Raw genomic sequence first — 26,848 nt, 5'->3', positions numbered from 1 at the left:
GTGTGACGTAAAGGGACAATAAGAACATCACATCCTAACTTTGGGTTTTGTTGTTATTTTTTTTTTTTAAGATTTATTTATTTATTACATATAAGTACACTGTAGATGTCTTCAGACACACCAGAAGAGGGCGTCAGATCTCATTATAGATGGTTGTGAACCACCATGTAGTTGCTAGGATTTGAACTCAGGACCTCTGGAAGAACAGTCAGTGCTGAGCCATCTCTCCAGCCTGCATCCTAACTTGTAACCCAGTATAAAAGAGAGCATGTGCACCATGTGCTGAGTGCCAGGTCCTTTTGTGGTTTCCTCTGTATCATGATTTAGTTAATATTATTGTATTTTATTAAGTTTTTTTGTTGTTTTTTTTTTTTAAGTTTATGATGGATTGATCCTGCCATTCAAGGGATGACTGGCCAGGGGAAGATAATCCTGAGATCCCTGTCTCCATCCCAGAGGGCATAGGCAGTTGGTGGATCTGGGGGAGTTCCTCAGCTGTGTCCTCGCTGGAAAGTTGTTCTTAGTCATGCTCATGAAACATCCCGTTAGTGCCGAGGGTCACACACCCAAGGCCGGTGATGGCATGACAGCAGGGAGGCCTGTTGGAAACACTGGTGAACTGAGAATAAGAGAGGCAGAAAGACAGGAGGACTGGGGCTATGATTCCAGAGCATTATACATGAAAGAGTAAGGGAGAGTACATTCAGTGGCTAAGTGCAGTGGCTCATCGGTGTAACTCTCCCTTCCTTGAGTGTCTTTTGGTTTTCTGCCTTTCATTAGTGCCTGTTTCATGTTGGCACTAACAAAAATCTGATGCAAGGCTAGTCATGTGATCACTCACAGGGGACTGTGCTTTCGAAAGCTTGTTTAACATCTGACTAACTTTCACGACAACTACATTCATTCACACAAACCTAATCTCAACTAAGATACAACTAATAAATATTCTCATACCTTATCTTTTTTTCCCTCCCAATTTAATTTCCAGTTTTAAATGCAATTTGGACATTGCCACTAGAGTGTTATTGAGAGGATAATACAAACTTACTAAGTTATGCAAAAAAATCACAACTATTTCTGTCTGTTCAGACGTTTCTAGTGTGTTCTTGTGGTTGATAGCATTATGTGTGTACCTCCTTAATGCCTGCCTCACCTTTCTTTCCGGCTGGGTTATGTTCATAGAGGGCCGTCTGTGGTAGATTGGGCGCTTTTACTTATCTCTGTTGTGATGTGTTTACACACACGAGTGGATTGTAGTTCCAGTTGGCTCTTTATACACAAGCAGTTTTATTTCAGAAAAGTAAGTGACTGAAAAGTGTAGGTACTTCTCTTTTGGTAACATCCTTTCATTCACTGACAGTTATTGTGAACGAGTGAAATAAAACTGTTAATCAGTCAAACAAATGTTGCCTGGTTTACTTGTTAGGTATCTGTATATTTGAAAATTGTATGTTTTTGTATAAGTCCTGTCGTAGCCAAATAATTTGATCTTCTAATTTTAGAATTATAGGCTATATTCACTTTAATGCTATTGTGTTGAAATGTTAACCATTGTAACCACCCACTTATAGATTAAAGATAGCTTGAAAGTGAATCTTTTGCGCCCCTCAATCTAAATTATACCTCTGGTTTATTTGGACTTTAACACATATTTTGCGATTTATTTTGCAATCTTTTGAATTTAGAAGAGCTGGTTTTCATTTTTATTAGGAAGAACATAATCTATTGGCCCAACGCAAGTATAAAAGCCAATTTGGAAAAGAAGCCCTTTTCTTCTCAGTGGTTTGTCTTGGGGGTCGGAAGCGTTCTGGGGTACTCAGTGCCTGTCTCTGAGGACTGGCCACAGTGGACGGGAATATATTTTGGGACTGTTTTGCTAGTTCAGAATAATATTGTCTCCATTTTTTATCTTTTTCTCTCTTATAGATGCATATAATATCTTCCTTAAAGCTGAAAAGCAAAACGTCGTATTTAGCAGTGAAACTTACAGCACCTTGATAGGCTTGCTGCTGAGTAAGGACGACTTCACACAAGCAATGCACGTGAAAGATTTGTGAGTATCTGTTCATCTGTGGAAACCCTCATTTTAAAGAAATACTCGCTGAGATATCTCAGATGCCCAGAAAAGTAACATTAAAAGTTGCTTAATTTTATGAGTTGTTTTTGAAAGCAGGTCTCACTGTTTTCCAGGCTGGCCTCACACTTGTAGCTGTCTTCTGCCTCTCGAGTACTGGGATAACAGGCATGTTTGCCACCATGCCTGGTCCATGTGTGTGTTTTGACACCAACAGTCACATTTGGACCCTGAACCTATTTAATGTGCTCTGACTTGCGCATTTTTTCAGACCTTATTTACACTTCAATTAATGCCTTACAACATTTTATTAATGGTGTCCTGTCAGCTCTAACCTCTGTGGTGTAGGATGTGGATTAATTTACTTTTTCAGAAAATCATTGTGGAACTCCATCTTACATAACCAAGGGTGTTCTGAAATAAGTAACAGGGAGGCAGAAAACAGAAGAGAGTTCCGTGTTAAGGAGTACAAGTAGGGAACTTAAACTGTTAGGAAGGAAGATGTAAGAAGTCAAAGACCGTTTAATCTTGAGTGCTGGTCACAAATCCTCCAAAGATTTCCCCAAAGTAAAGTGTAATGGTCTTCTTCACCCTGGGGCTGTGGGGGGGATTCAGTGGGTCAGGTCCTTGCTATGCTAGCATGAACACAAGGAAGAAAGAGTTCAGATCCCAGAACCACTGAAGCTGGACAAGCTAGCTAGGGAAGAGCTGTCATTGATGGGACTCCAAGTTCAACAAGATACCCTGCTTTCAGTAAGTGAGGTGGAGGGCAATTGAGGAATTTACATAGGCATGCTTGTGCACGTGCATATCTGTGTGTATATGCAGACACACACACTCATGCATAGCACTTACCACACAAAAACTCCTTGATTAGGCTTGTGTATGCCGTCCCTGCATTGACTGAGCCATCTTCCCAGAGCCCACTGCTAAGGTTCTGACTCAGATAACAGATAAGTCATGGGCCTCAGACTCTTTGATAGCATTCCCTCATGGCCACTAGTACTGCATATCTTGTGTTTCATGACACCTTGCTTCCTATGATGTTCGGTGCTATGCATACCTCTCAAAGAAGGCTACTGACCTCACTAGCATAGTTGCAAACTGTAGGTGCCACTATTTGGTGGGACAGAATGAACCATTTCTTAAATGAAATAGCCTGGAAAGTACCAAAGCCACTTGAAGTAGATAAAGATCGTGTCGTGGAATACTGATTCCCATTGAGTGTGTCTATATGTAGATAAAGATCATGCCATGGACTACTGATTCTCATTGAGTGTGTCTGTGTATGGGTTTGCTCAAGTATTACTGCTGTAAGCCGTTTCGGAGTTCTGCCCTGGGTCTTGATCTGAGACAAAGCTGACCTGAGTGGTTTGAAGCATAGCTCTTATTCTCCTTTCACCACAGCCTGTAAAACACAGGCTCATATTCTTTCTTTCCTCTATGAGGCCTTTCTACAATATGATTGACATATTAAAAGATACATATTTAATGTATACATCTCATTAACTTTGGGGATAAGTGTATACCAGTGAAACCAGCGCCAGCATCAAGGCCGTAAACATATCCATCACCATCTGGAGTCTCCTCCCACCTTTTTTATCATCATCGTTGCTATCATTGTTGGGTTTTCTGAGTATGTGTAATTGCACTGATGATGTACCTACCCTCTTTGCAGTTTTATCAACTGTAGGCACTGCTGGGTAGGACTCCAGAACGTGCCTGACTCGCTGGCACTCCATAGCCATCATCTCTCCAGTTCCTCTCTCCCCTGGCAATCTCCAGCTGCTCTCTGCTTCTCAGTCGATTTTTTTAGACTCCACAGATAAGATTCCCTGTCTACTTCACAGTGCTTATATTCCAGCTGTGATAGCCTGTTGTGGATAGCCCTGGGGCTAATTATATTTGATGTTAATTCTGTTCTCCTGTGTGTGATTGTGAACAAGGAATGAGCCAGCACTCAGGTGATTTCCTATAAACCTGCTTCCCACCTTAATTTGTAAAATAAAGGAGAGCTGATGATTGGGCAGATAAAAAGGAAGGTGGAGTAGAAGGGAGGGAGGGAGGGAGGGAGAGAGAGAGAGAGAGAGAGAGAGAGAGAGAGAGAGAGAGAGAGAGAGAGAGAGAGAGAGAGAGAGAGAGAGAGAGAGAGAGAGAGAGAGAGAGAGAGAGAGAGAGAAGAATGGAAGGAGGAGGAGGAGGAGCCAAATAGAAGCACATGACCTGGAGAAACCTCAAATTCTAAGGGGTCTCATAGATGTGGAAGATGGTAGTGTAGCGGTAGATCTCCCCAACCTAGGCACACAGCATGTGTTCATATTAATTGAGTCGTGTTTTCATTGCTGGGGCAGATTTGGGTTGGAGATTTACCGCAACGATATCCTACAAGGATTATTCTATAGCTGTTTTCCCCAGAGAATCAACAGGGGATTGGTACCGGCTGGCTTTTGACATAAACTAGAATCGTCAGAGAGGAAGGAGCCTCAGGTGAGGAAATGCCTCCATGAGATCCAACTGTACGGCATTTTCTCAATTAGTGATTAGTGGGGCCAGACCCAGACCATAATGGGTGGGGTCATACCTGGGCTGGTGGTCCTGTGTTCTATAAGAAAGCAGGCTGAGCAAGTCATGTGAGCAAGCCAGTAAGCAGCATCCTCCATGGCCTCTGCATCAGCTCCGGCCTCCAGGTTCCTGCCCTGCTTGAGTTCTTGCTCCGACTTCCCTCAATGAAGAGGTAATGTGAAAGTGTAATCCAAACAAACCCTTACCTTCCCAACTTCTCGGTCATGGAGTTTTGTTGCAGCAATAGAAACCCTAGGACAGGCTTTAAACTTGAGCCATTAAAATGTGTTTCATCATTATAGTGGGTTGTAACTTGAAGCCTTTCTTGAAAAAGTCCAGTTGGTGGACCATACCTTTAATCCTAGCATTCAGAAGGCAGATCTCTGTGAGTTCAAGGCCAGCTTGGTCTACAGAGCAAGTTCTAGGACAGTCCCTGCACTGGAACTATTTGAATTATCTAACTAATTATGTTACTGAAAGTATCTTATGTTAATGTCTTTGGATTCATTCCTGGCTGTCTCCCCCCCCTCCCAGTTCTATATCAGTATCAGAGTAGAAAGTACTTGTTGATTGTGCTAGCAAGTTAGTTCCTTCCGTGGGTAAAGGCACTGGCAGCCAAGGCTGACAACCTGAGTCAAAGAACAGACTCCAGCAAGTTGTCCTTTGACCTCTGTATATTGTATGTGCCCCGACCCGCCCCCAGCACACACACATACACACACGCACACACATGTGTAAAAATCATTTTTCAAAATTTTTTGGTGTGTACAGGCTACTTGATTTTATTATGGAGACCATGTCTGGGCTCCATTGCTCTCCTCCTCCTCCTCCTCCTCCTCCTCCTCGCTAGCCAGGATGCTGACATCAGCGATTCTGAGTGTCTGGAACAGTGAGCGGTTTTCTTAGGCGCCTAGACAGCAGCGCTCACTACCTGCCTGTTTCTTTCTGCCTAGAAATGGAGCTAAGTCTGTCCCTGACTGCCTTCACTGGGCTGACCAGGTTTTTTTATTCAAGGTGACATAAATTGGAAGCATTGACAAATATTTTACATGTGTATTTTATAAGCATAAGCCACAGTTCGTTCATTGCTCTGAAAATGATGGAAGTTTCCTTGAAACACTCTTTCTTAGTTTAAAAGGATTAATATTTGCAGCTAAAGGTAAGCTGTAAGATGTAAACCCTTTTTTCTCCATAATTTTTTCTTTATTTTGACAGTTCCAAAAGTCTGAAATTGTACGCCACCCACTTCAGTAGCCACCAGCCTAGGTGTGACTTTAAATTGTGTAAAATGAAATATAGTAAAATTATATATTTCCCATGGCTAGTGGTTAACAGCACAAAAAGGACATTCCCTTTATCACATTTTGGTAATGAAAAAATAAAACTAAAAATTAGGAACCAAGGGGGCTGGAGAGATGGTTACAAGCACTGACTGTTCTTCGAAAGGTCCTAAGTTCAAGTCCCAGTAACTACATGGTAGCTCACAACTATCTATAATGAGATCTGACAGCCCTCTTCTGGTGTGTCTGAAGACAGCTACAGTGTACTTAGATATAATAATAAAATAAATCTTTAAAAAAAATTAGGAACCAAAATTAAATTTCTCGATGTTGTATAAATGATCCCAAAGGTTTCTCTGAGTAACTTCATGCTTTTTATCTCTTCGCAGGATTAGAATACATTTTCTAACAATTGAATTAATAAAGGAAATTTTCTTCCATCTGATACTAATCTCTACTTTCATATTTGAAACACATACAGGGAGCTCTTTGAGGAATATTTAAATGATGTTATGCAGTTTTCAAAAAGCTTATTGCTTATTCTTGTCAGTTAAAAGACAAGATTTACTATCTCACGGTTTCCGGTGGCTGTTGTGATTGGCGTTTTTATTGGGAGGATTGGTGGTGGTGGTTTGGTTTAGTTTGGACACTTTGTCTCACCGAGTTGTCCTTGCTGGCCTGTTAGGTATTCTCTCTACAGACCAGGCGCTAGGATTAAAAGCTAGTTTTAGACTGTAAGAATATGTATGTTTTTGTGTTCATTTTCCCCCACCTCCCTTTTTATTTTTGTTTGAGACAGTGTTTCTCTATAGCCCCGGTTGTCCTGAAACTAGCTCTGTAGACCAGGCTGGCCTCGAACTCAGATTCTTCTGCTTCTGCCTCCTGAGTGCTGGGATGACATGCTCTACTGCCACCCCAGCCTAAGTAATTAATATTAAGTGAATATGGTATATTACAGATGATGATGATGACGATGATGATGACGACGACGACAGTGTGAGAAGTGGGATTGTAATAGTGCCTGATTTTTATTTACTCATGCTACAGGTTGGGAAGCAGGTTCTTAAAGCAGTTGGCGTCACTTAAGAGTTGTTAACTTAGAAGCTTTGACAAATGGAACAGGGGGAAGGTCATACTGAGCAGCAGCTATGGGGATTGGTCAGGGGAAGGTACTGTGTGTGGGGACTGAAGAGTGGCTGAGAGGGTGGGCACTGGCTGATATTCTTGTACTGTGCTCAGGGCTTCGACCTGTGCTGGCAGCCATGGAGGTTGACAGTAAGGTCACTGCTGAGTCGATGAGGCAGCTCTTGCTCCTTGTGACCTCTTAGTGTTTCCTAATCGGAAGTCAGCTCTGGGGTGTTGGGGTGCTAACATTTCATCCCAAGACATGGATGGACAAACAGTGTAGCAAACAAAATGCTTCCGGTTAGACTTCAGGGGTTTGTCTGTCTGTCTCATCTGGTTTTAGTTGTTCCTATAGGATTTGGTGCTAAGTAAAGCTATTTTTTGCTCTTGAGTTTTAGTTAGGAAGTTTGTTTTTAAGTCTGTGATCATGTGAAATTTTAAATTTTAGTGTAACAATGGTTTTGGTTCTGTGCTCTGTTTAAAACCTTTAAAAAACTATCTAAATGACAGAAATTTGAAAATTAATCAACTAAATGATATGGTGTTAGTAATATGCGTTAGTTTATATGTAAAGTATACAGTACTGAAAATAGTTCATTTTTGTTGCTAGAAGAATAGTTTTGTTGCTGGAGAGAGAGAGAGAGAGAGAGAGAGAGAGAGAGAGAGAGAGAGAGAGAAAGAAAGGAAGAAAGAAAGCAGTGAACAATGCAGGGCATGCGGTTATTTTCGTCACCTAATATGTCAGCACTCAAGAATCTGAACCGATTGTTTAAAAAAAATCTTGTACTTTGTTTCTTTTGTTGCTCATTTCCAACTTTGTCATCTGTCAGAATGCAAAAAAAAATTATCCTTCTATAACCATTGACAGGAGAACACAAAAGCTGTCTCCAGGTCGATATTTTGCAGCAATATTTTTAACATACGAACAGTAGTTTTTATAATTTCACCTTGGTGCTCAACCGTTTATTATCGTATCAGAAGCATGTCAGTAATTCCTTTCTAAATGTCTGCTTCTTTTAGCGCTGAGACCCACATCAAGGGCTTCACACTGAACGATGCTGCCAACAGCCTCCTCATCATAAGGCAAGTTAGGCGGGATTATTTGAAAGGTATGTCAGAATGCTTGACCTTTACGTCACGTTAATGCCTCTGCAGAGGTTTCTTGTAACGCCCTTCGAATACTTGGATAAAGGAGTCCATTTAGCAAATTACCTGCTTATCAAGAGCCTTTTGTGGTAGCTGAGAGACGTAAATTACTGTACATGCATTTATAATACGGCTTGAATATGAATGTGCTGTCATCTGACCACTTAGTCCAGTTTCCATCCCATTTAACACAAGATGGGCTTTCTTAAGATGAATCACAGCTCTTCAGACATGCAAAATTCGTGTTCCAGAACGAGGGAAAGTACAGGCTTTCAAGTGCGTTAAAATTCACAGCACAAGTCATTTTGCTTTGGAAATTAACATACTTTGGAGGTCTGAAACAATTCCCAGCAGTTATTTCATGCATGTTGTGTTGGTTGTATATGAGATAGCAAATGAGTTAAATTGAGTGTTAAGTGTGTGAGATTTGCACCAAATGATTGTAATATTGATTTTTAAAAAACCTAATCTGATACTTTTTAAATAGTTCATAACTCCAAGAACAGTGAAATGCAGCGATTGTTTAGTTGTTTAGAGTTGCATGTCACAAGGGTAACTCTGAGGACACAAAGGTGACTGAGAAGGACTGGGACATGGGAGCCGATGGTTCCTCAGCCTGTTCATGGGTTTACAGTGGGGTAGATTAGCTCTTGGGGGGGGGGGGGGTCAGTGATGACTTTTGAGGTTAGGGAAGCAGCTTTTCAATTAACTTTTGGGGCTGAATTTTAGTCAGTGTAGCCAGCCCTTAAGAGACTCAGGTTAGAAGCTCTGCTCTTCAGCTCTTAACTGCCGCGCTGGTTTCTTCCCCAGGCTCTGATAATAATGCTTCTCTTTGCTTTGCAATTCATCAAATAGTTTGCATCTCCTGTGTGGAGCTGGCTGTGTGATTGTTCAGCCGTAGTGGCCTACAATACCTTAGCTTGCTGGTCCTCAGCTGTCTTCCTCCGGACGGTGACCATTTCTCTTTGCAGAGCTGCAGCCCTTCCTCAGGCACACTGCATACCAGCTGGCTTTCGGACAGTTTTGAATTGTAATTGGGAGATGCAGTGTGGCTTGTTTTTAAAATTTGAAGGTTTTTATTTTCAATAGAAATGATTTTGTGAGGTTTATTTTTCATGTAGATTTTAAGACTTTGAAACTTTGAAGTGGACACAGCAGTGCACACTGTAATCCTAGGACACGAGAGGCCGAGGCAGGAGGACTGTTCATATTTGAGCCGGCCTAGACTGCCAGGATACCGGACCACAGTGAGACTGTCTCAGAAACAGAGGGGATTACAGTCAGCTTTAAATTTTAAATAGCTAATGTTTCTATGGACACAAAGAACAGATTTATTTTAACTTTAAGAATTCAGTTTGGAACTATGGCCCAAGGCCCTTTCCTGACTCCCACCCTTCCCTCAGTGCTGTGCATGGTGTGGTGTCTGCTGTCAGGTGTGGGCACACTCGGAGGAGTCAAGAGCCCACTGACCCTCCTTCCACTTCCACCAGCCCTCGCTGCCCAAGCCACACTGTGCTGGCTGTAAGGCACAGGGCTCATCAACAAGGCAGGAATGGTCTGTTCCCATGGCCACATTCGCTCTGTAGCCAAAGAGAGTTCCTGATTTTCTTCAGTCTCAGATTTGCTGACTCTTCCAACTTTATTTTTTTTTTAATATTTATTTATTTTATGAGTGTTCTGGCTTCACATGCACCACAAATCAAATCAAATCTCATTACAGATGGTTGAGCTACAATGTGGTTGCTGGGAATTGTACTCTTAACCGCTGAGCCATCTCTCCAGCCCCCCCCCCCGACTTTATTTTAATCAAATTTATCTATGGCAGTAAACACCAATTAAGTCTTAGAGTAATTTACGAACTAATACTTTTGCAGACTGTCAATAGCTGCTGTGCTAAGCAGTACACTCAGTCTTACTAGAGAGTAATTGCAAGGACTATTGGAATTTTGAGTGAGTCAAAGACGACTTGAAGACAAGGGGCATGGGTAGGGATCACTCTGGTGATCCTTAGGTCGGTCATTCATGGCACAGATGGCACATTCTGTGGTGTGGTTATTATAAGAAGCTCTTGTATTCCCCTTGGATAGGCACACACTGGTCTGTTCTGCTCGCCTCTCGATTCTCCTTTCCAAGAGGTGCAGCACCTGGAATGGGGCAGGGTCTTAGCCTGGCATTCAGCTCTGGGCCTTTAACCTAGGGAAAAGAAATACTAGGCCGCCAAGCCTCCGCTTCTAAGTGCAGGAAGGTTCTTTGAGCAGGGCTTCTGAGCCTGCGCTTGCATTGTAGTGAATGCTTAACCAGTCTGAGCCGTTTGTGTTTGTTTTGTTTTGTTTTAAAACTTTTATCCACTAGCAGAAAGCTCTTCCCTGACAGTGGGTTTAAATACCAAGGATATTGAGCGTAATTGCCTGTATATGTCCACCCTTTAACAAGATACTATCAAGCTGATTTTCTGTGCATTATATTTTAAAGTAGTATATAGGCATTTTTGTTTCTGGTGTGTGCATACATATTTGTAACATCTACCACTTTTTAAACTGTTTTCCCATTTCAGGGTTTGACAGTCAGTGGGCTGGATCCTGTGTAAATTTGGAATTATAGTAGTTTATTCAGTAAAGAAGACTAAATTGATCATGTCTTTTACTTCATTGTTTTTAATAGACTGTTTAATTACTACCCTCTCCCTTCCCCTGTGAAGATAAGCTGCTCTCCTTCTGGAAGTGCCTGGAGAGCCTTAGCTTTGTCTAGGGTGCTGTGGTTTAATTGCTGCAAAGCTGGGAAGTTTCTTCCCTGGGAAGTGATTGTTATGCTAAGTATTAGTGCCGCTCCTCGCTGCCACCACCTCACTTAACACAAAGATCTCACCACCCTTTCTGCAAGGCTGTAAAGTGGGAAGGCATTCCATATTTGTGTCGTCAAGTGTTTGTAATTATGAGCATTTACACAAGGAAACCCCTGACTGTAGCCCTAAGAGGCAATAAGCTTTATTTTCTTTGAAAACTGAATGAAGCAAATGTCTGCCTGGAGCCTGGATGTGTGGGAGATGTGTGAGTGTGCAGTTCCGTGACACTCACTCCATGCGGCTGGGTTTGTGGGATTCACTTCTGTTTGGACCATTTTCAAGAATGAAAATAAGATGTTAAAATGTTTTCATGATTATGTGGGCTTTGAATTAGTAAAACTTGGGGAATTGTTAATGTGGATTGAAGTTATTTGTTTGCTTTTTGTTTTTTTGTTTGTTTGTTTTTTGTTTTGTTTTGGTTTTGGTTTTGGGTTTTGGTTTATTCTTTTTTTAAAAAAAGAAAGAAAAAATTTTTCCTTTCAGAGCTGGAGAGATGGCTCAGTGGTTGAGAGCACTGGCTGCTCTTCCAGAGGACCCAGGTTCAATTCCTAGCACCCACATGGCAGCTCACAGCTATTTGTAACCTAAGTTCCAGGGGATCTGTCATGATCACACAGACACATTTGCAAACAAAACACCAATGCACATTTTTTACAAAAAAGTTCTTCCTTTCTCCTACTTTTCTCATGAACTAGTCCATGAACAGAACTGAATGGAACTTGTTGTCAGTCACAGCTGCCTCCTTCCTGACACGTCACAGGCAGATGCAGCATTTTTAAAAAGACTTTTTACAAAGTGTCAATATTTTCTGTAATCTAAGATGAATTATTTATATATTTTTTAGTTTAGCCATTGATGCTATTGTTGAAAAGGTGGTTTTCAAGGTATGTTAAAGTCAGTATGTGTCAGCCCTCCCTCCGCTTCTCATTGCAGCGGCTCTGGCAACTCTGAGAGCAACCTTGGATCTGGAGCAGGTTCCGTCCGAGCTCGCCGTGACCCGCCTCATCCAGGCGTTGGCCTTGAAGGGTGATGTGGAAAGCATAGAGGCCATTCAGAAGATGGTGAATGGACTTGACACAATTGGACTCTCAAAAATGGTTTTTATCAATAACATCGCTTTGGCCCAGATGAAGAAGTAAGTATTTTCAAGCTTTCTTGACTGAGGATTATCTCAGATGACCACCTTTAAAATGTTCTTGTCCTTTGCTCCTTTTGGAAAACATGTCAGTCATCGGAAATGTTCAATCCTAATTATTATGTTCATTATTTACTATTAAAATTAATCATGTTAAAATGTATTTTATCTTTAGTCTTAGACTAAACGTTTATAATTCATAAAATAGACTCCACAGCTGCTGACTCATACGTATGTGTGCATGATCTATATAAGCTATATGTGTATGTGTCCATGTACACTTCTATGTGTGTGTATATGTATGTGTGCATGTTCCATACAAGCTATATGTGTATGTCCATATACACTTAAATGTGTGTATATAAAATATGAACACATGTGCCTCGTAATTAAAATACTTCTTTTATAAAAATTAAAGTGATTTCTTACCCTAATCAGCAGTTCTTTAGAGTCTTAACACACTGCTAGAATACTGACACAGGACTTGGGAAGCCTGTTAAGAACACACATCTCCATGGTTGTGATGTGTAGCTTTGTGATGGAGAACCTGGCCAGCAAACATAAGACCCTGAGTTCTCTTCCAAGCATTTTAAAACTGGCTCAGCATTTCTCCCCGTCAGTACACATCCACAAGAAGAGAAGTGTTCAGACTTGATTCATTGCCGTTGGAGAGGGACAAGCAGCCAGATTCTTTGATGTCCCTGATGCCTTACACATACTAAGGTGTCATGAGAGTGAACAGGATGATTTAGGCCCATAACCCCAGAGCTCAGAAGACTGCGGCAGAGGGATCATGAGTTTGATGACAGTCTGGGCTGTGTAATGAAACCTCAGAAAAAAAAGTCTAAGAATAATCTAGAATTCATATTGCTAACACTTTTAAGGGAGATGTTCTTTAGTAGTTAAGCTTGGATGTATAGATACAGGATTAAAATACTGTTTTGCAAGAGGTATTTTTGTTTGTTTATTCCTGTTTCTTTTAGTAGAAAATGTTTTGGTTCTAACTTTAAACTGTTTCCTCGGGGCTAGAGAGATGGCTCGTTTCTTTATGAGCCAACCGATGTCTTCCAAAGGACCCAGGTTCAGCATGGTGGCTCACAGCCATGTAGGCTCTGACACTTCCCCTGATGTCCGCGTAAACATGCAGGCAAGACAGCCATTATAAATTTAAACTATTTCCCTAAATAGAGTTTCAAACTTCATTTTAGTAAGAAAAAGTGATTTTTAAAATTTGATCTATGTAAGAGCTAGATGAATGTTTTTATATATTATTTTTTATGCTGTGGAAAACATGTTTTTACTTACTTAATAACTCTTCTACCTAAGCCTATAAGATGCTTGTTTTTAATTTCTTATTCCTTTTTTTTTTAAGATTTATTTATTATTATTCATAAGTACACTGTAACTATCTTCAGATGCACCAGAAGAGGGTGTCAGATCTCATTACAGTGGTTGTGAGCCACCATGTAGTTTTTGGGATTTGAACTCAGGATCTTCAGAAGAGCAGTCAGTGCTCTTAACCCCTGAACCATCTCTCCAGCCCAGAATTCTTACTCTTAATGTACTAATTTCAACATGAAGTTGATTTATGGCGCACGTTATAACTGCATAGATCAGTCATAGATTACTTCATCACAATGTAGTGAGAAGGATATTATTTCCTACTTTGTTCAGGAAGGCCACAGAATTTCTCTTTTTTCCCCCAAAAGTGCCCTTTTCTGAGGATTCTAGTATTAAATATTTTCCAAATATATGGTGCCCGATGAAAAGAAATCTCTGTTATCCATGAAAAATACAACTTTTGGCTGTATGATCTTTTTATTTTTTTAATCTCCAAATGTCATGTATTGTCTTTGCTTCATATTCTAGTGCCCCCTGTGATTTATAAAACCAAAATTATAGCATTTTATATCTATATAACTAGATTATGTTACATGATAGGCTTTGAAAATTATTGTTATTAATCTGGTTGCTTATAAATATAGTCCCTTTTTTCTGAAGTATTTGCATGAGTATCCACATGGGTTAAAACGGACTGCAATTTTATACAAGTAAATATTTTATTATGGTTTTGTTTTTTTTACAGTAATAAAATTGATGCTGCCATAGAAAACATTGAGCACATGCTTGCTTCAGAGAACCAAGTCATAGAACCTCAGTACTTTGGCTTGTCATATCTATTCAGAAAAGTAATAGAAGAGCAGATGGGACCAGCGCTAGAAAAGTGTGAGTTGCCTCGCTGTTAAAAGAGTGTAGAAGCTCATCTTTGTCATTCCCGTTTAGTGAAAGCTTTTTCTTACCTATGTTTCTTGCAGTAAGCATCATGTCTGAGAGGTTGGCGAATCAGTTTGCACTTTACAAGCCGGTCACTGATCTCTTCCTACAGCTTGTGGATTCAGGCAAGGTGGATGAGGCCAGAGCTCTCTTAGAGGTAACGACTCCTCATTGGGGCTTGGGGCTCCTGAAGTGACCTAGGAGAGGACTAGACAGGAGTGCACGGGATGGATGACACTCCTGCTAGAACCCCGGAGTTCAGTGTGAATCCAGATTGCATGACAACCCTGTATATTGGGCTGTATATTGCCAATTTTAAAGATGTCAGGTCGAACTGGAAATCCTAGTAATTAAGACAGGCATCAAGTAGGAAACTGAGACAAGTGTTTCTACAAAGATGGGTAATGCAAAGCATCAGATCTTTTGGGTTCCTAATTTCTTTAATGCTCTAAATACTGTGCATCACCATGGCAACACAGTTTGCAAACAAGAAGTAGGAAATGTTTGCTTTTCACGTACAGCTTCTCAACTTGAATACTCAAACATTCTCAGTGCCTTATTCAAGGTTTATTAAGAGTTGAATTTGCTTTCTATTCACTAATGTGTCACAGACACATTAAATGACAAATGTGGCTCTCTGTGGCCCGCACTCAGTTAAATCAGCAATCTGGAGGAGAGGAGACGACTGCATTCATGCCATTTTAACAGCTCTAAATAGAAAGCTGTGCCAAGCGCGCTGGAGCGGTGGGTGATCCGCCACTGCTGGCAGTGTACACAAACAGGCACCGCCGGGGGCCCCTTCCCAGCAGGTGGCAGTCAAACAGTCACGGTGATCCCGCCAGCGGCTGTGTTTGTGTAGACTCCCTGTGTCAAATTGAGGCCTGGGACCAATTTCTGATTGTAAATACTGTTACGTTCACTTCCGCTCCTACCAGCTGGGAGGAGTAAGTGAAGATGTGGACGGCGCACTCTAGCCAATGGCTTGAGCTCCAGGTTTGACCCAAGTGTGTCTAGCTTGACAGCACAAGCCACGCCACTTACAGAGGCGTGTCTGAACATTTTCCTCTGCTTTAACAGTTATATAATGATGCAGATTACTTCTGCTTTCTCAAGTTCTTGCCATTTGGTTTGGTTTGTTTACTTCTTTTGTAGGAAATTGACAATAGTTTTATGGGAATCTTCTTTGTTCTCTCATGAGCCAGCCTTCTTTTCCGCTTTATCTCCCTGGGTTTGGAGCTAACAGGTTACCCTGGGCTGTAAGCACAGATACCTAGCCACACTGGTGGAGGTGTTCATTCACCTGGAACACACTCTTCTGATGGTTCTCCAGAGGAGGCCCTTGCTGGCTCTACCAGCTCATTGTGAGCCACCATTTTCATGCCTTCCAGAGAAGCAGAATTGCCAGCAGCCGTGCTTAGAGCTGTCTCCAGCAGCAGTACCATACCTCGGAGCTCTTGGTGGTGGCTGAGTGCAGACCTGACAGCAGCCCCATCTCTGCCTGCCACACAGTGAAGAGCTGAGCTGCTCTAGTGAGGAGCACTGGGTTCCCAGGTGTTCATAACACCAATGTTCTGCGAGTCCCAGAAGTTTTTTATGCGATTCATCTTAGCATTGACAGTGTTATAAAGCTTTGAACGAGCACTGTGCTGTTAGAAACTTGGAGGATGACATCTGCGATGAGTGTAAACTAAAATATTGTCTTGCCATATTTCATTTGACTAAAGCATCTAGGACTGGATAGACACTTGATTTATCTGGTCTGTCATAGAAACTTTTTTAGTTTAACTTTTGTCTCTTTCTCAAGCACTGGCTGTCTATTGCATTGAAAGCCTTTTATAACTACAGAGATTGAAATCAGTCCTTTTGTATGCATAAGTGTAGGTAATTATACTTTAAAGAGAACTTGCTTTGTACATTTTAATTTTTATAAAGAAATGAGCAGTTATCTCCCTGACACCTTATTAAATGTATAATTAACCTTATGATCCCTAGCTCACTTGTGAATGCTTGGCAGAGTAATTGGCGAGGAGCGGTGGTCCTTTCTCCCTCTCTCTGCATCCTGAGCCTTGCTCTGTGCTTGTTGAAGCATTAGTTTAATTTTTCCCTCTTCTCTTTAAACAAACTTCATCGCTGATGCAGAGAACCACACTCACCAGGGTTGACACAGCTCGCCCATCGCCCCCTTTCGTGCCTAAGTAAACCTGGCTGGGTGGTGGGCTCCTGGTGGGCAGGGTGCACTGCTCTATCACTGGGAGCTTCCTTAATTGGGAAGATTCTCCCTGACTGGCTTATTTAACACCTCCACTGACACTGTTCTACCTTTTAGAGATGCAGTGCCATTGCCGAGCAGAGCTCAATTCTGTCGGTGTTCTGTCTCAGGACTGCTCAGAAACCGAAAAAGGTACGGTGCTTTGTTACTAGCCGGTCTGTCAGGTGGTCCTGACCCGTGTCGGCTCAGAACCTCACTGAAAACTCCACAGAGAGGGAGACATAGCCTGTCTATATTTGGCTACTTTTTAAATTGTGTGTGTGTGTGTGTGTGTGTGTGTGTGTGTGTGTGTGTGTGTGTGTGTAAGAGAGAGACAGACAGACAGACAACAGGCCCTATTTTGTTTTGGATGCTGGTGTATAGTTTGATGGTAGAACCTTCACAGGGTGCAACAAATCTTGGCATGACCCTCGGTCTTAAATACATCCTCAGGAGAGGGGCAGGAAGGTGTTCAGGAGAGCCTCGGACGGATCTGTGTGTGAACTGACTCTGCTGAGGGTTGGGCGTGGTTAGGACCTTTAAGTACTGAGCACAGTGCATTGATTGACAGTGCAGTGGGTACTTAACTAGATTGGACTTGGGTAAGAACTCTGTGAAGGTCACTGCAGACTTACTCAGTGGAGCCTGTAGTCTCTGCAGGAAGCCCTCCAGGCAGTGAAATCACCCTCCGGAAACCCTGATGCACTTAGTGTCCCCGATAGGGGGTGCTGCAGAGCCTTTATCATCATAGTTTATCCTGAATTCTTTTTACGTTAAAATACAACTTATTTCTGTAAAGTTGATCTTACAGCTTTTTGATAAGTTAACAGTTGATAAAAGAAGTGTTCAGTCCTTTGATTTTGTTTTATAGTTATTTTTGAAAGCATTCAGAAATGTAAATGAAATGCCTTTAATTATTAAAAATGTTGATTTTTATCTAGCTGTGATTTATCAAGTTAACACCAAATGCTGTGATACACAGAAGTCAAATGATCCCTGAAGTAGAGTGGTGGCTGTGCTGTAACTGTAGTAGCTTGTTACCCGTGTGTGTTAACCGTGTGTGTTACCCGTGTGTGTGTGCTGCTCTGCAGGCTGCTTTTGAGTATTGCCTTCGTTTACCTTCCTAGGCACCAGTTCTGAAGACCTTGTTAGAACTGATTCCTGAGTTACGTGAAAATCATAAAGTATATTCTTGCAGCATGAAAAGCTATGGTAATAAATTTAATCTTATTACATTATTCAAGTGATGTAAATACTTCTAAGTATAGTCAACTGAGATCAGCTCAAAGGGATATCCCTAAATCTCAGACCCTCACTCATTCACTTAGCTCTGGACTACGTTTAAACTGTAGAGAAGCGTGGGGTTATCCCTAGAGCTCTGACCCGACCCAGAAATGTTCCGAGCACCTCAGAGTGTCCCAGGCAAACCCCTTCTCCCTCCCTCTGAGCTCCACTGAGGCCAAGGCTTATCTCCTGCCCCAGCTGGAGTGCACGGCCATCGATGTCCACAGTCAGACAGTCCATGAGAAGGAGGCAGTGGAAGGTTTGTCACAGAGCAGATGAAACGCTGATGTGTCCATGTCCTACCCTCAGACCTGCTCATTACACTCAGGTAGAGTGGAGCAGCAGACTTAAGAGTCAAAACCAGTAAATCCATTCTTTGTTCCCACATGGAGTCTTGCAGTATTTAAAAACAGCAGAAACCATAGCCTCCTAATGTAAGTAACAAACAGTATCAAATGCCTTAAAAAGTGGACGGGGTCACTGACGACTGGGGCAGGGGTGGATAAAGATGCAGACCCAGGCCTGCAGAATGAGAGCCCTTGCAGCAGGGGAGCCTCTTACACAGGGAAGCTGCCTGGCTGAGCTTCAGCAGGTCCCCACTCCTCCCCTTGAGCGAGAGCATCAGGGCTAACCCCTGCTCCTCACAGCCTCTTGCTTTATAGTTGAGAATGTGATCGTTCCATTTACACCATGGTTCCTCAGCTAGCTACAGCTGCTGCCATGAGTAGAGTTCTTCAGGCTCCCTGTGCCTGCCCACCCTTCCCCTTTCCCTTCCCCTTCCCCTTTCCTTTTCCCTTTCCCTTTCCCTTTCCCTCACAGTGAGCACAGTGGAGGCGGGCTGTGGAGGAGTGGGCAGGCTGTAGGTTCTGAGTGGCCCCCTACGGGAGCTTGCAGTCCCTTGTCTCGGACCCTGGGGCGCCTGGGCAGCAAAGGGTGCGAGGGAAAGAAGAGGGTCTCTTCACCTGTGAGTCATCTCTCTCCTCTGACTCTCCAGTCTTAGACAAAGATGTGGCCTCTGCTAAAGCACTGTATGAGCATTTGACAGCCAAGAACTTGAAGCTGGACGACCTGTTTCTCAAGCGCTATGCATCTTTGCTCAAGGATGTTGGCGAGCCAGTCCCCTTCCCCGAGCCCCCTGTGAGTATTGTTTTTAAGAGAGATACCCCACAGGTTTATGTGTGCCTAAGTATACTCTATGACTAGGAGAGTGAAGAGATAACAGGTTGAATAATTTCCAAGAAGTAGGTGTCTGAGGATCTGGGAGAGCTAAGTGTAAGCTGTGAGTGACCTTGGGTAGAGTGGCCTGGGGTAAGTGCAAGGTGTGTTACAAACCTTCCGCTAGCTGTGGCTTTATCAAACTTCCTTAGGCATTTTCTACATTAGATATGACTTAGCCCTGGCTCTCTACTGCAGAGCTTGAGGCTTTTGAACTTGGTATTTTGCAAACACAGAAGACTGCCCAGGCGTAAAGCGTGGGTACTCAGCTGCAGCCCAGGGGCAGGGACCCCCATGCTCACTGCCTTTAAAGTCTGGGTTCTGCTTGCTCGTAACTGTCATTTCTTTCTCTCTCCTTAACAGGAAAGCTTTGCATTTTATATAAAGCAACTAAAGGAAGCACAGGAAAACCCTTCATGAGAGAAGCAGAACAGTTGTGTGTGTGTGTGTGTGTGTGTGTGTGTGTCTGTCTGTCTGTCTGTCTGTCTGTCTGTCTGTCTGTCTGTGCACACGTTCCTGTGTCTAAATGTTATTTCTAAAATGTACTTGAGAGGAAAATAAACAAATGAAAATTTAAGTGTTTATGTATTTTTTATGTGTAAAATACACCATTCACCACTGTATTGCCAATAAGAATATATATTTAGTCACTGGGTCTTTTGGGGGTTTTGTTTATTTCCTTTTTTCTAAACACAAATGATGACATTTTCTTTAAGGTCTCAGAGCTCCAAGGGTCCTTACTGAAGTGCAGTGGCTGGGGTGCCCCCTTTTTTGGTTTCAGGGTTTTTTTTGTACAAGCTACTGTGACTCATAAGAGAATAGATTAAATACTGGTTTGTAGTCAAATTTAAGAATAGACAGTAGTCCCTCATTATCCTAAAGCTTGTTAGAGCATACGGGTAAGACTGTGAAGCAGATTTAAGACGGCGAAGTCACCAGCAAATGTTAGAAAAGCTTTGTTAGGAATTGCCCTCAAAGTAAGCAAGCAAAGTCCTTCATTCTAAAAGTAACCATCATTCCAAACTCGTAAGTATGTACATATATGTTCATGTACCAAAAACCAATATAATTTAAATGAGAATTTCTCTGAATAAAGTATATTTTAGTACTTGTCAACTGCCAATTTTAAAAATCCTATCAAATATTTATGTGATAGCTTGAAGCAATCTCAAAGGCCCATAGTTGAATTTTTAGTAGAAGTATAGGACTTCCTCATCGGATGTCTAGCTTGATGTGGAGAACCAGTGAGTTAGTTAGCTGTTTCCTGTGCTAAACTGTGTCTCTGAGGAGCAAAGTTGTCAGAGAATTGAGAAATAGATCTAGGTGTGGTAGCACACACATTCAGTCCCAGCACCAGAGGCTGAGGCAGGAGGATCTCTGAGTTCAAAGCCAGCCTAATTTGCATATTTAGTTCTAGGTCACCCAAGGTCACATAAAGAAATTCTTATCTCAGGCAAAAACAATTGAGTTCAGATGTGTTGACACTCCAAGGGGAGGAGCATCTTTTAAGCACTGCAGAGATGGTCACAGAATTCAGAAGCCCTTGGTCATCAGTATTGCCTGTCCAAGGCTCCCGTGGCTGCATGCATCTCTCATTACCTTCTGGACAGATTGTGAGCTCTGGCTCTTGATCCCATAGTCTATCCCTCAGATGTGCAGCATCACATTAAATTGAATCATGTGTATCGAGTTCCATGGCTCCTAAGCACTGACTACCATACCAGGCACCCCTCTTGCCTGATGATCAGGATAAGAAAACCTAAGTCAGTTTGCGTAGGTTTGCAGCAATAAGTCAGATGTAAGCTAGGGCTTTCTAAAAAGTCTTTTTCTTGGGCTGGAGAGATGGCTTGGTGGTTAAAAGAACTTGTTGCTCTTGCAAAGGACCTGGGTTCAGTTCCCACCTAGCACCCATACGATTGCTCACAACCACCTGTGCGTGTAACTCAGCTTCCAGAGTGTCCAGTTCTGGTCTCCCTGGATACCCCATGCATATGTGTGTTAAAGGCACATATATGCATTTAAATGCAGGCAAAAACAAAAGTAAAATAAAAATGTGTTTTTCAAAGACTTTCCCACTGGGCATAGCTGTAGATGCCTTTCATCCCAGCATTTGAGAAACAGAGGCAGGTAGGTGTTGAATTCAAGGCCAACCATGACCATACAGACCCTGTCTCAAAAAAAGAAAGAAGTAACCATGAGAATACAAAAATAAGGCAGTCCAGCTAAAAGTCAGAGTGGACTTTAAACAACAAAACACCCTTCACTCTAATACAGTGTTCCCAGTTTCTGGACATCTTACACTGAAAAACATTTTTTTCTTCCATTTAATCCAATAGCCAGTGCTCGGTATAATCAAGTTTATGAGTCGCAGCAAATTATAAACAAGCTTTATGTTGCAAATCACTCTCTGGTATAATCGAGCCTCCCGTCCGCAGTGCATACATTCTGCACACCTCCCCTCATGGCTTTCAGCACAATTTTCACTTAATATTTCCCTTTCTGAAAAAAATATTTGTAGAATTTCTAAGCAAAAGCAACATTTCCTCAAGTGTGGCAGAACTGATAACCACAGGAGGTCCAAAATCACGGTAATTTATCCCTTTGCTGTTGTACAGTCATGCGTGGGAGTGTTTCCATTAGAAATGTATCCTGCTTTCAGGCCAGCAGACTTTACAAAGCCCACATTATACAGCCTGAGTACAAATAAAGAAAGTGGCTGCATTAGCAGAGTGAAAGCAGGCACTTCTCTTTTGCATAAAGAGTGGAAACATCAGCTCCAGGTAGTACAGACCAGACTCCAGACTTCCTGTTCTTGCAAGCTGCTTTGGACAGTAGCTGGAGCTAAAATCCAAATGTACCGTCTTCACTACCCCTGCCCTGGCAGCCACTGGAAACCATTCTTGGCCTGTCAGTTCTTTCCAAGGCTCCCGGGTTCTCCTAATGTTCTACAGACCTACCTAGTGGGTTCACAGTGGGCCTCATGGAATGAGCCCCATGGATTTCAGGCCATGCTTCCTTGCAAGCTCTGTTTACGAAATGCCTGATGTGTGCACACTGGACAGTTCCCCTCCATGTGCTATTCTTTGGTCCCCGAAATGTGGCTCAGTTGGGAGAGTGAATCTGAGGCCCAAGGAATCCTCCAAAACAAAAAGCTTTGTCGGTGAGGCCAACTGATGAGGATGTGAAATCTGTTAAGTTGACCTCAGATACTTGTCACTGTTGGCAAACTTTCAACTGTGTTCTGGTCCGACCTAGCACAGTAGAGATAATGAAGTTAACAGGAAAAGGAAAAAAAAAAAATTTAAAAGCTTCCTTTTTCTAGCAAGGAGCAGCAGAGCTGTTTTTCAGTTTAGAGAAACAACACTTAAACTCTACAAACAGTCAAGGCTGTCATATACAATTAACAAGCAGGTCACCTAGCCAGTGGGCAGCGGGCATGTGCTGAGAAATCCTAACCCACTTCCTGAACGCTTCTGTTTCACTCCGAGCTGGAAGCCCCACACACTGCTGTATCACCGGCCTGCCCTCCCTAACATGGACACTGTACGTTGCTCTGGACCATGGCTGGCAATATTTGTTTAGGTTTGGGTGTTGGGCTTGAGCCTCAGGCTTTTGACTTAATTACCTCCTCTGTCACCAAGCTCTTTACCCTAGCTGTTCACCGGAACCATCCTAGATGAAAGACTAGTTTATCAAACACAAGTGACATCAGAGGTAAGATGGGAGCCGACATGAGGACATTTTCAGGCACGCACACTGACTATGTTGTCCAAATAATCTGTAAGCAGCAAAATATCCAAGGGCTTCCTTCCTTTGCAGCCTCCCAGTGCCTCATGGCTGGTCTGCCCTAAGGAAGCTGCTCCCCTGGGCCAGGCCACGCTTTTCTGCTAAGTAATTTGAGTGTTGGAAGGACCCTTGGTCACAGGTCTGCTACCACTTGGATTTGACATACTTTTCAGTATTTCTCTGTGTGTGAGTGGTTTAATCTAAGATCAAGAGAAGATTTTTAAGAATGAGTAAAAGAAAGCAAGCAGTCTACTCCTGTAGACAGGTCAACCCAGGGAAAGATTATGTTTTAAGTATCTTTATTTAAGAGCAACAACTGTTTTTAAAAATTACAAAAAATATTGGAGTCAACACAGGTGATTATTTTCAGTTTGTTAGTCCCCCATCAATAGTAGCTTGAATTTGGTGAGTTTACAATGTACATTTTAGAACTTTCATCTTTGGATCAAGAGTCTGCAAGCGGCAGCCTCAGGCCAATTCCAGGAGCTATGTGCTTCTGTAAGCTGTCTTATTGGAACACACCCTCATCCTCCACATTCTACTGTGGTTTGGGCAGTTCACACCAGCACAGCATACTGGCAGGCTATATGGCTATCAAAGCCTAAAATAGTTATCCTTAACCCACAAGAAAATTCTGCCCCTTTGCAATGGAGATAAGGGGCACTGGGTGTTCCTAGTGCCCAACCTTTCTCTTCCCAGGCCCTGTGTGCCCTGGAGAACATTTTTCAACCAAACCAACCCATGGAGTTAAAGTCTAGGGTGCATCAACACCAACTATGATGCACTCAGACAGGACTTCTGCTGTGGGGACAAGCCTGAGTTTCAGCATCTTTAGTGCCCTGAGTTCTGGGTACCACAGCACACTTGAGTGGCAAGCTTACAAAGTCAGATGACTTCCAGTTTTCCTCTTCTTCTACACTTCTCCATCCAGGCCTAAAGACAGTGGGTTACCAAAACAGAGCTGGGATCTGGGGAGGGAGTGCAGGACAGACTGGAGGCTCTGCAGATCCAGTCATGCATGGGGAATGAGCCAAAGGTAGAGTATAGACAGGACTCATCAGAAGAGGGATAGACTCCGGTGTCTCCCATGCACAGGCTGGAGAAGACAAAGCTGTTAGAGCGAGTGCTGGGTGAACTATGGAGTATTAACATGAACACATACGCAGTTAAGACTGAGTACACACATGCGCATATGCATACGTGTTTACTCACTGCCCACTGAGAGTCCTGAAGTAGCGATGCACAGATGCACAGCAGCAGAACAGACTCATTATTCACATCTGGGCTCCTATCTTTTCCCACTAAAAAGTCAAGCATCCAATCCCAGGGGCTGAGCTTGGAAAATTCAAGATGACCCACGATCCCCAAATACTTTGTTTTGTTAGAGTTCCCAGTGAATGAAAGGAACATGATTAAAAAGATATAGAAGCCAGCTTGAGTATTTTACTGGCTAAGTCAGGGACAATCCAAGCACCCAAACTAATGATGGCAACGGATTACAGCTAAATTAAAATGGGATTCCACAAGTATATAACTTATAGCACTAACTCAGGAAGTATGGAAAGCTGGATGAAGAATGAACAAGTCATGGTCTCCAGACATGGCATCCAAAAGCTTTATTAATTATGAAAAGAGGGAAGCGAGGAATGTGGAGGGTTCCAGCAGACATGCCTTCTGTCAGGCAATCAGAGTCAGCAGCACGCAAGTGGGAACTGTTTGCCGCCCGACAGGACACACTAGGGAAAAACCAATTTCATTCCTGGATATTCTGACCTTAGGGGCCCAGCCAGGATTTAATTGAGAAATGCCCCAGATAAATCCAAATTAAAAGCTACCCTAGAAAGTCAGTGGGCACTGAAGAGCTAGCTCCTCCGAACTGAAAGAAGCAATCAGAGGGTGCTTTTCACTCTGCTCTGCATGAGGGCCCTGTGGCTCTTGAGTGACATCTATGCAATGGATGGTGGCAACAGGGTTGTGTGGACTCCCTGAGCCCAGTGGGTGCTGTGCAGCTGCTGCTCACACTGGGGTCTGCACACACGATGCTGAGACCACAGATCCGGGCAGGCCTGGGATTTTGCCTACCTCAGCATCCAGTGACATCATGAAGCTGGCCAGGAACCAGAGTGGACACAGTCAGGACCCAGGGAACCAGTGGAGAACACCTCTCCTGGCCTCAAACACCCTCCCCAACGGTTCTTTTCGTTTCAGACTTGTTTTCCTCTGGAAACAAGCCCCTCCCAGCTCCGTGCTTTGGGAGGGGCGGGGGGCGGGGAGGGATCCTCAACACAGGCATGAAGCAATCTGGATGTGCACCAGCACATCCTCTGGCCACTGTGAAAGCTGATTCTGAACCCCGGCTAGGGGGATGCAACTCTGAGGCCTGGCTGAGCTCCCATAGACTCTGCAAACTATTTCTAGAGGCATCTCAGGCCTGGCGTTTTGCTCTGTAATGCCCAAAGGTCTTTTTGATTCCATTGTCTTTGCCACGATGTCCTCACCGATATAACAGGATGCTGCTCACATCAGTGGGTTGTTCCGAGAAGAAATGACAATAGCCACACGCCATGCTTTATACCATACCCGTTGAGTAGATGCTCAATCAACTCCCAGCTGTCCAACTTTGGGGGTTGGAGTCCAGGGATCCACACAGAGATAAGAGAAAATATTTTGCTAGTTTGTTTTAGGTTGCCCTCTGTATTGGAAGTGGCTTAACAGTGTGAGAATGGTAGAAGAGAAAGCTAAACATATTGTTATAAACCACTATCCTCTCAGGATTCCAGAAATTTCTGCATAGCCTAGTTACTCAATTCATATAATTGGTTCCCATTCCATACTGGGTTGTTTATATAAAGATATAAAATGGATGAGCAACATTGTAGGTCCATCAAGTACCTGTTTCTCTCCCATCACAAGCTCAGCCCCGGGAGCAGAAACACCTCTCAACTGTCTTTATTCTACTGCCATCCTGTGGCTGACCTGTGCCACTGCAGCACTAAGACGTGGCTGCTGCCTGAGATCTGTGTGAGCCTTGTCCCCAGTCTGACTCCTCAGGGCTTCCAGCCCAGGGAGAAGGGTCCCGCCAGTGGGAGCAAGGCTGAGTCTCACCAGTCTTGAACTGACTTCTGTTTGATGAGCTTCAAGGACAGATAGTACAGGAACAGGAAGCCATAGCTGATGCCGATGACGATGAGGTAGATCGCATAGAGCGGATGTGTGTTCAGGTCCATGGCACTGACCATCTGCAGACAGACATTTGGTGAGCGCCCAAGGATGCTGTCCCCTCAGTAGCAGTTGAATTTAGAACTCCCAGTCTTCACTACTTACCGTGTCTCCGAGGACGGAGAAGGTGAAGTTGCCGACCTGCGTGGTGTAAAGGTGTCCATTAAATTGAATCTGCATCAGCCCCGAGAAGCACCATCGGAGGAACGACAGCTTGGAGATCCATGCAGGCACTGAAGACAGCAAGAGCTGTGTTATTCACGTGGTCTCTGCTCCTCTGGAGAGAGGACTCATGCTAGCTATAGCCAGAAGAGTCCTCGAAAGACCAAGGAGCAAAAGAGACAAGGAGTAACAGCTGTGGTTGGGGACACTATGCTGACAGGGCCAAGAACAGGGGACCTACATGTTGGATTGCTACTTATTCTGGACAGTCATTTCATTATATGCTGCATGTGCCCAGCTTCACAGGATACTCAGACAACAACACACCAGAGACCCTGGCCCTGGGGAGCACTCTGCTGAGAGAGGAGGATCCTGACCCTGGGGAGCACTCTGCTGGGAGAGGAGGATCCTGACCCTGGGGAGCACTCTGCTGGGAGAGGAGGACCTGACCCTGGGGAAGCACTCTGCTGGGAGAGGAGGACCCTGACCCTGGGGA

At 43.2% G+C, this 26,848-nt stretch overlaps 2 protein-coding genes across 3 annotated transcripts in view; one reads left to right on the top strand and one right to left on the bottom strand.

The window, feature by feature from the left end:
• The window catches only part of Lrpprc (leucine rich pentatricopeptide repeat containing), an 86,712-nt gene extending 66,950 nt beyond the window's left edge, over positions 1-19,762 (top strand). The window contains exons 30-38 of the mRNA XM_021217727.2: positions 1,927-2,053; positions 8,062-8,150; positions 11,963-12,164; positions 14,251-14,390; positions 14,480-14,595; positions 16,765-16,839; positions 17,814-17,898; positions 18,965-19,107; positions 19,549-19,762. Of these exons, the coding sequence (XP_021073386.1) occupies positions 1,927-2,053; positions 8,062-8,150; positions 11,963-12,164; positions 14,251-14,390; positions 14,480-14,595; positions 16,765-16,839; positions 17,814-17,898; positions 18,965-19,107; positions 19,549-19,605 (1,034 nt within the window). The 3' untranslated portion in view covers positions 19,606-19,762. The remainder of the gene's footprint in view (positions 1-1,926; positions 2,054-8,061; positions 8,151-11,962; positions 12,165-14,250; positions 14,391-14,479; positions 14,596-16,764; positions 16,840-17,813; positions 17,899-18,964; positions 19,108-19,548) is intronic.
• A 4,579-nt stretch (positions 19,763-24,341) lies between these two features.
• Positions 24,342-26,848, bottom strand: part of Abcg8 (ATP binding cassette subfamily G member 8) — an 18,093-nt gene continuing 15,586 nt past the window's right edge. For both annotated transcript variants that reach the window (XM_021217972.2, XM_029531559.1), the window contains exons 12-13: positions 26,296-26,423; positions 24,342-26,210 (exon numbers count right to left, since the gene is read on the bottom strand). In XM_021217972.2, the coding sequence (XP_021073631.1) occupies positions 26,073-26,210; positions 26,296-26,423 (266 nt within the window). In that variant the 3' untranslated portion in view covers positions 24,342-26,072. The remainder of the gene's footprint in view (positions 26,211-26,295; positions 26,424-26,848) is intronic.

The sequence above is a fragment of the Mus pahari genome, chromosome 18, assembly GCF_900095145.1.
Source record: "Mus pahari chromosome 18, PAHARI_EIJ_v1.1, whole genome shotgun sequence".
Taxonomy (NCBI): Eukaryota; Metazoa; Chordata; class Mammalia; order Rodentia; family Muridae; genus Mus; species Mus pahari.
Note: the sequence above shows the minus strand (reverse complement) of the source record. Positions and strands in the feature narration are given on the sequence as shown.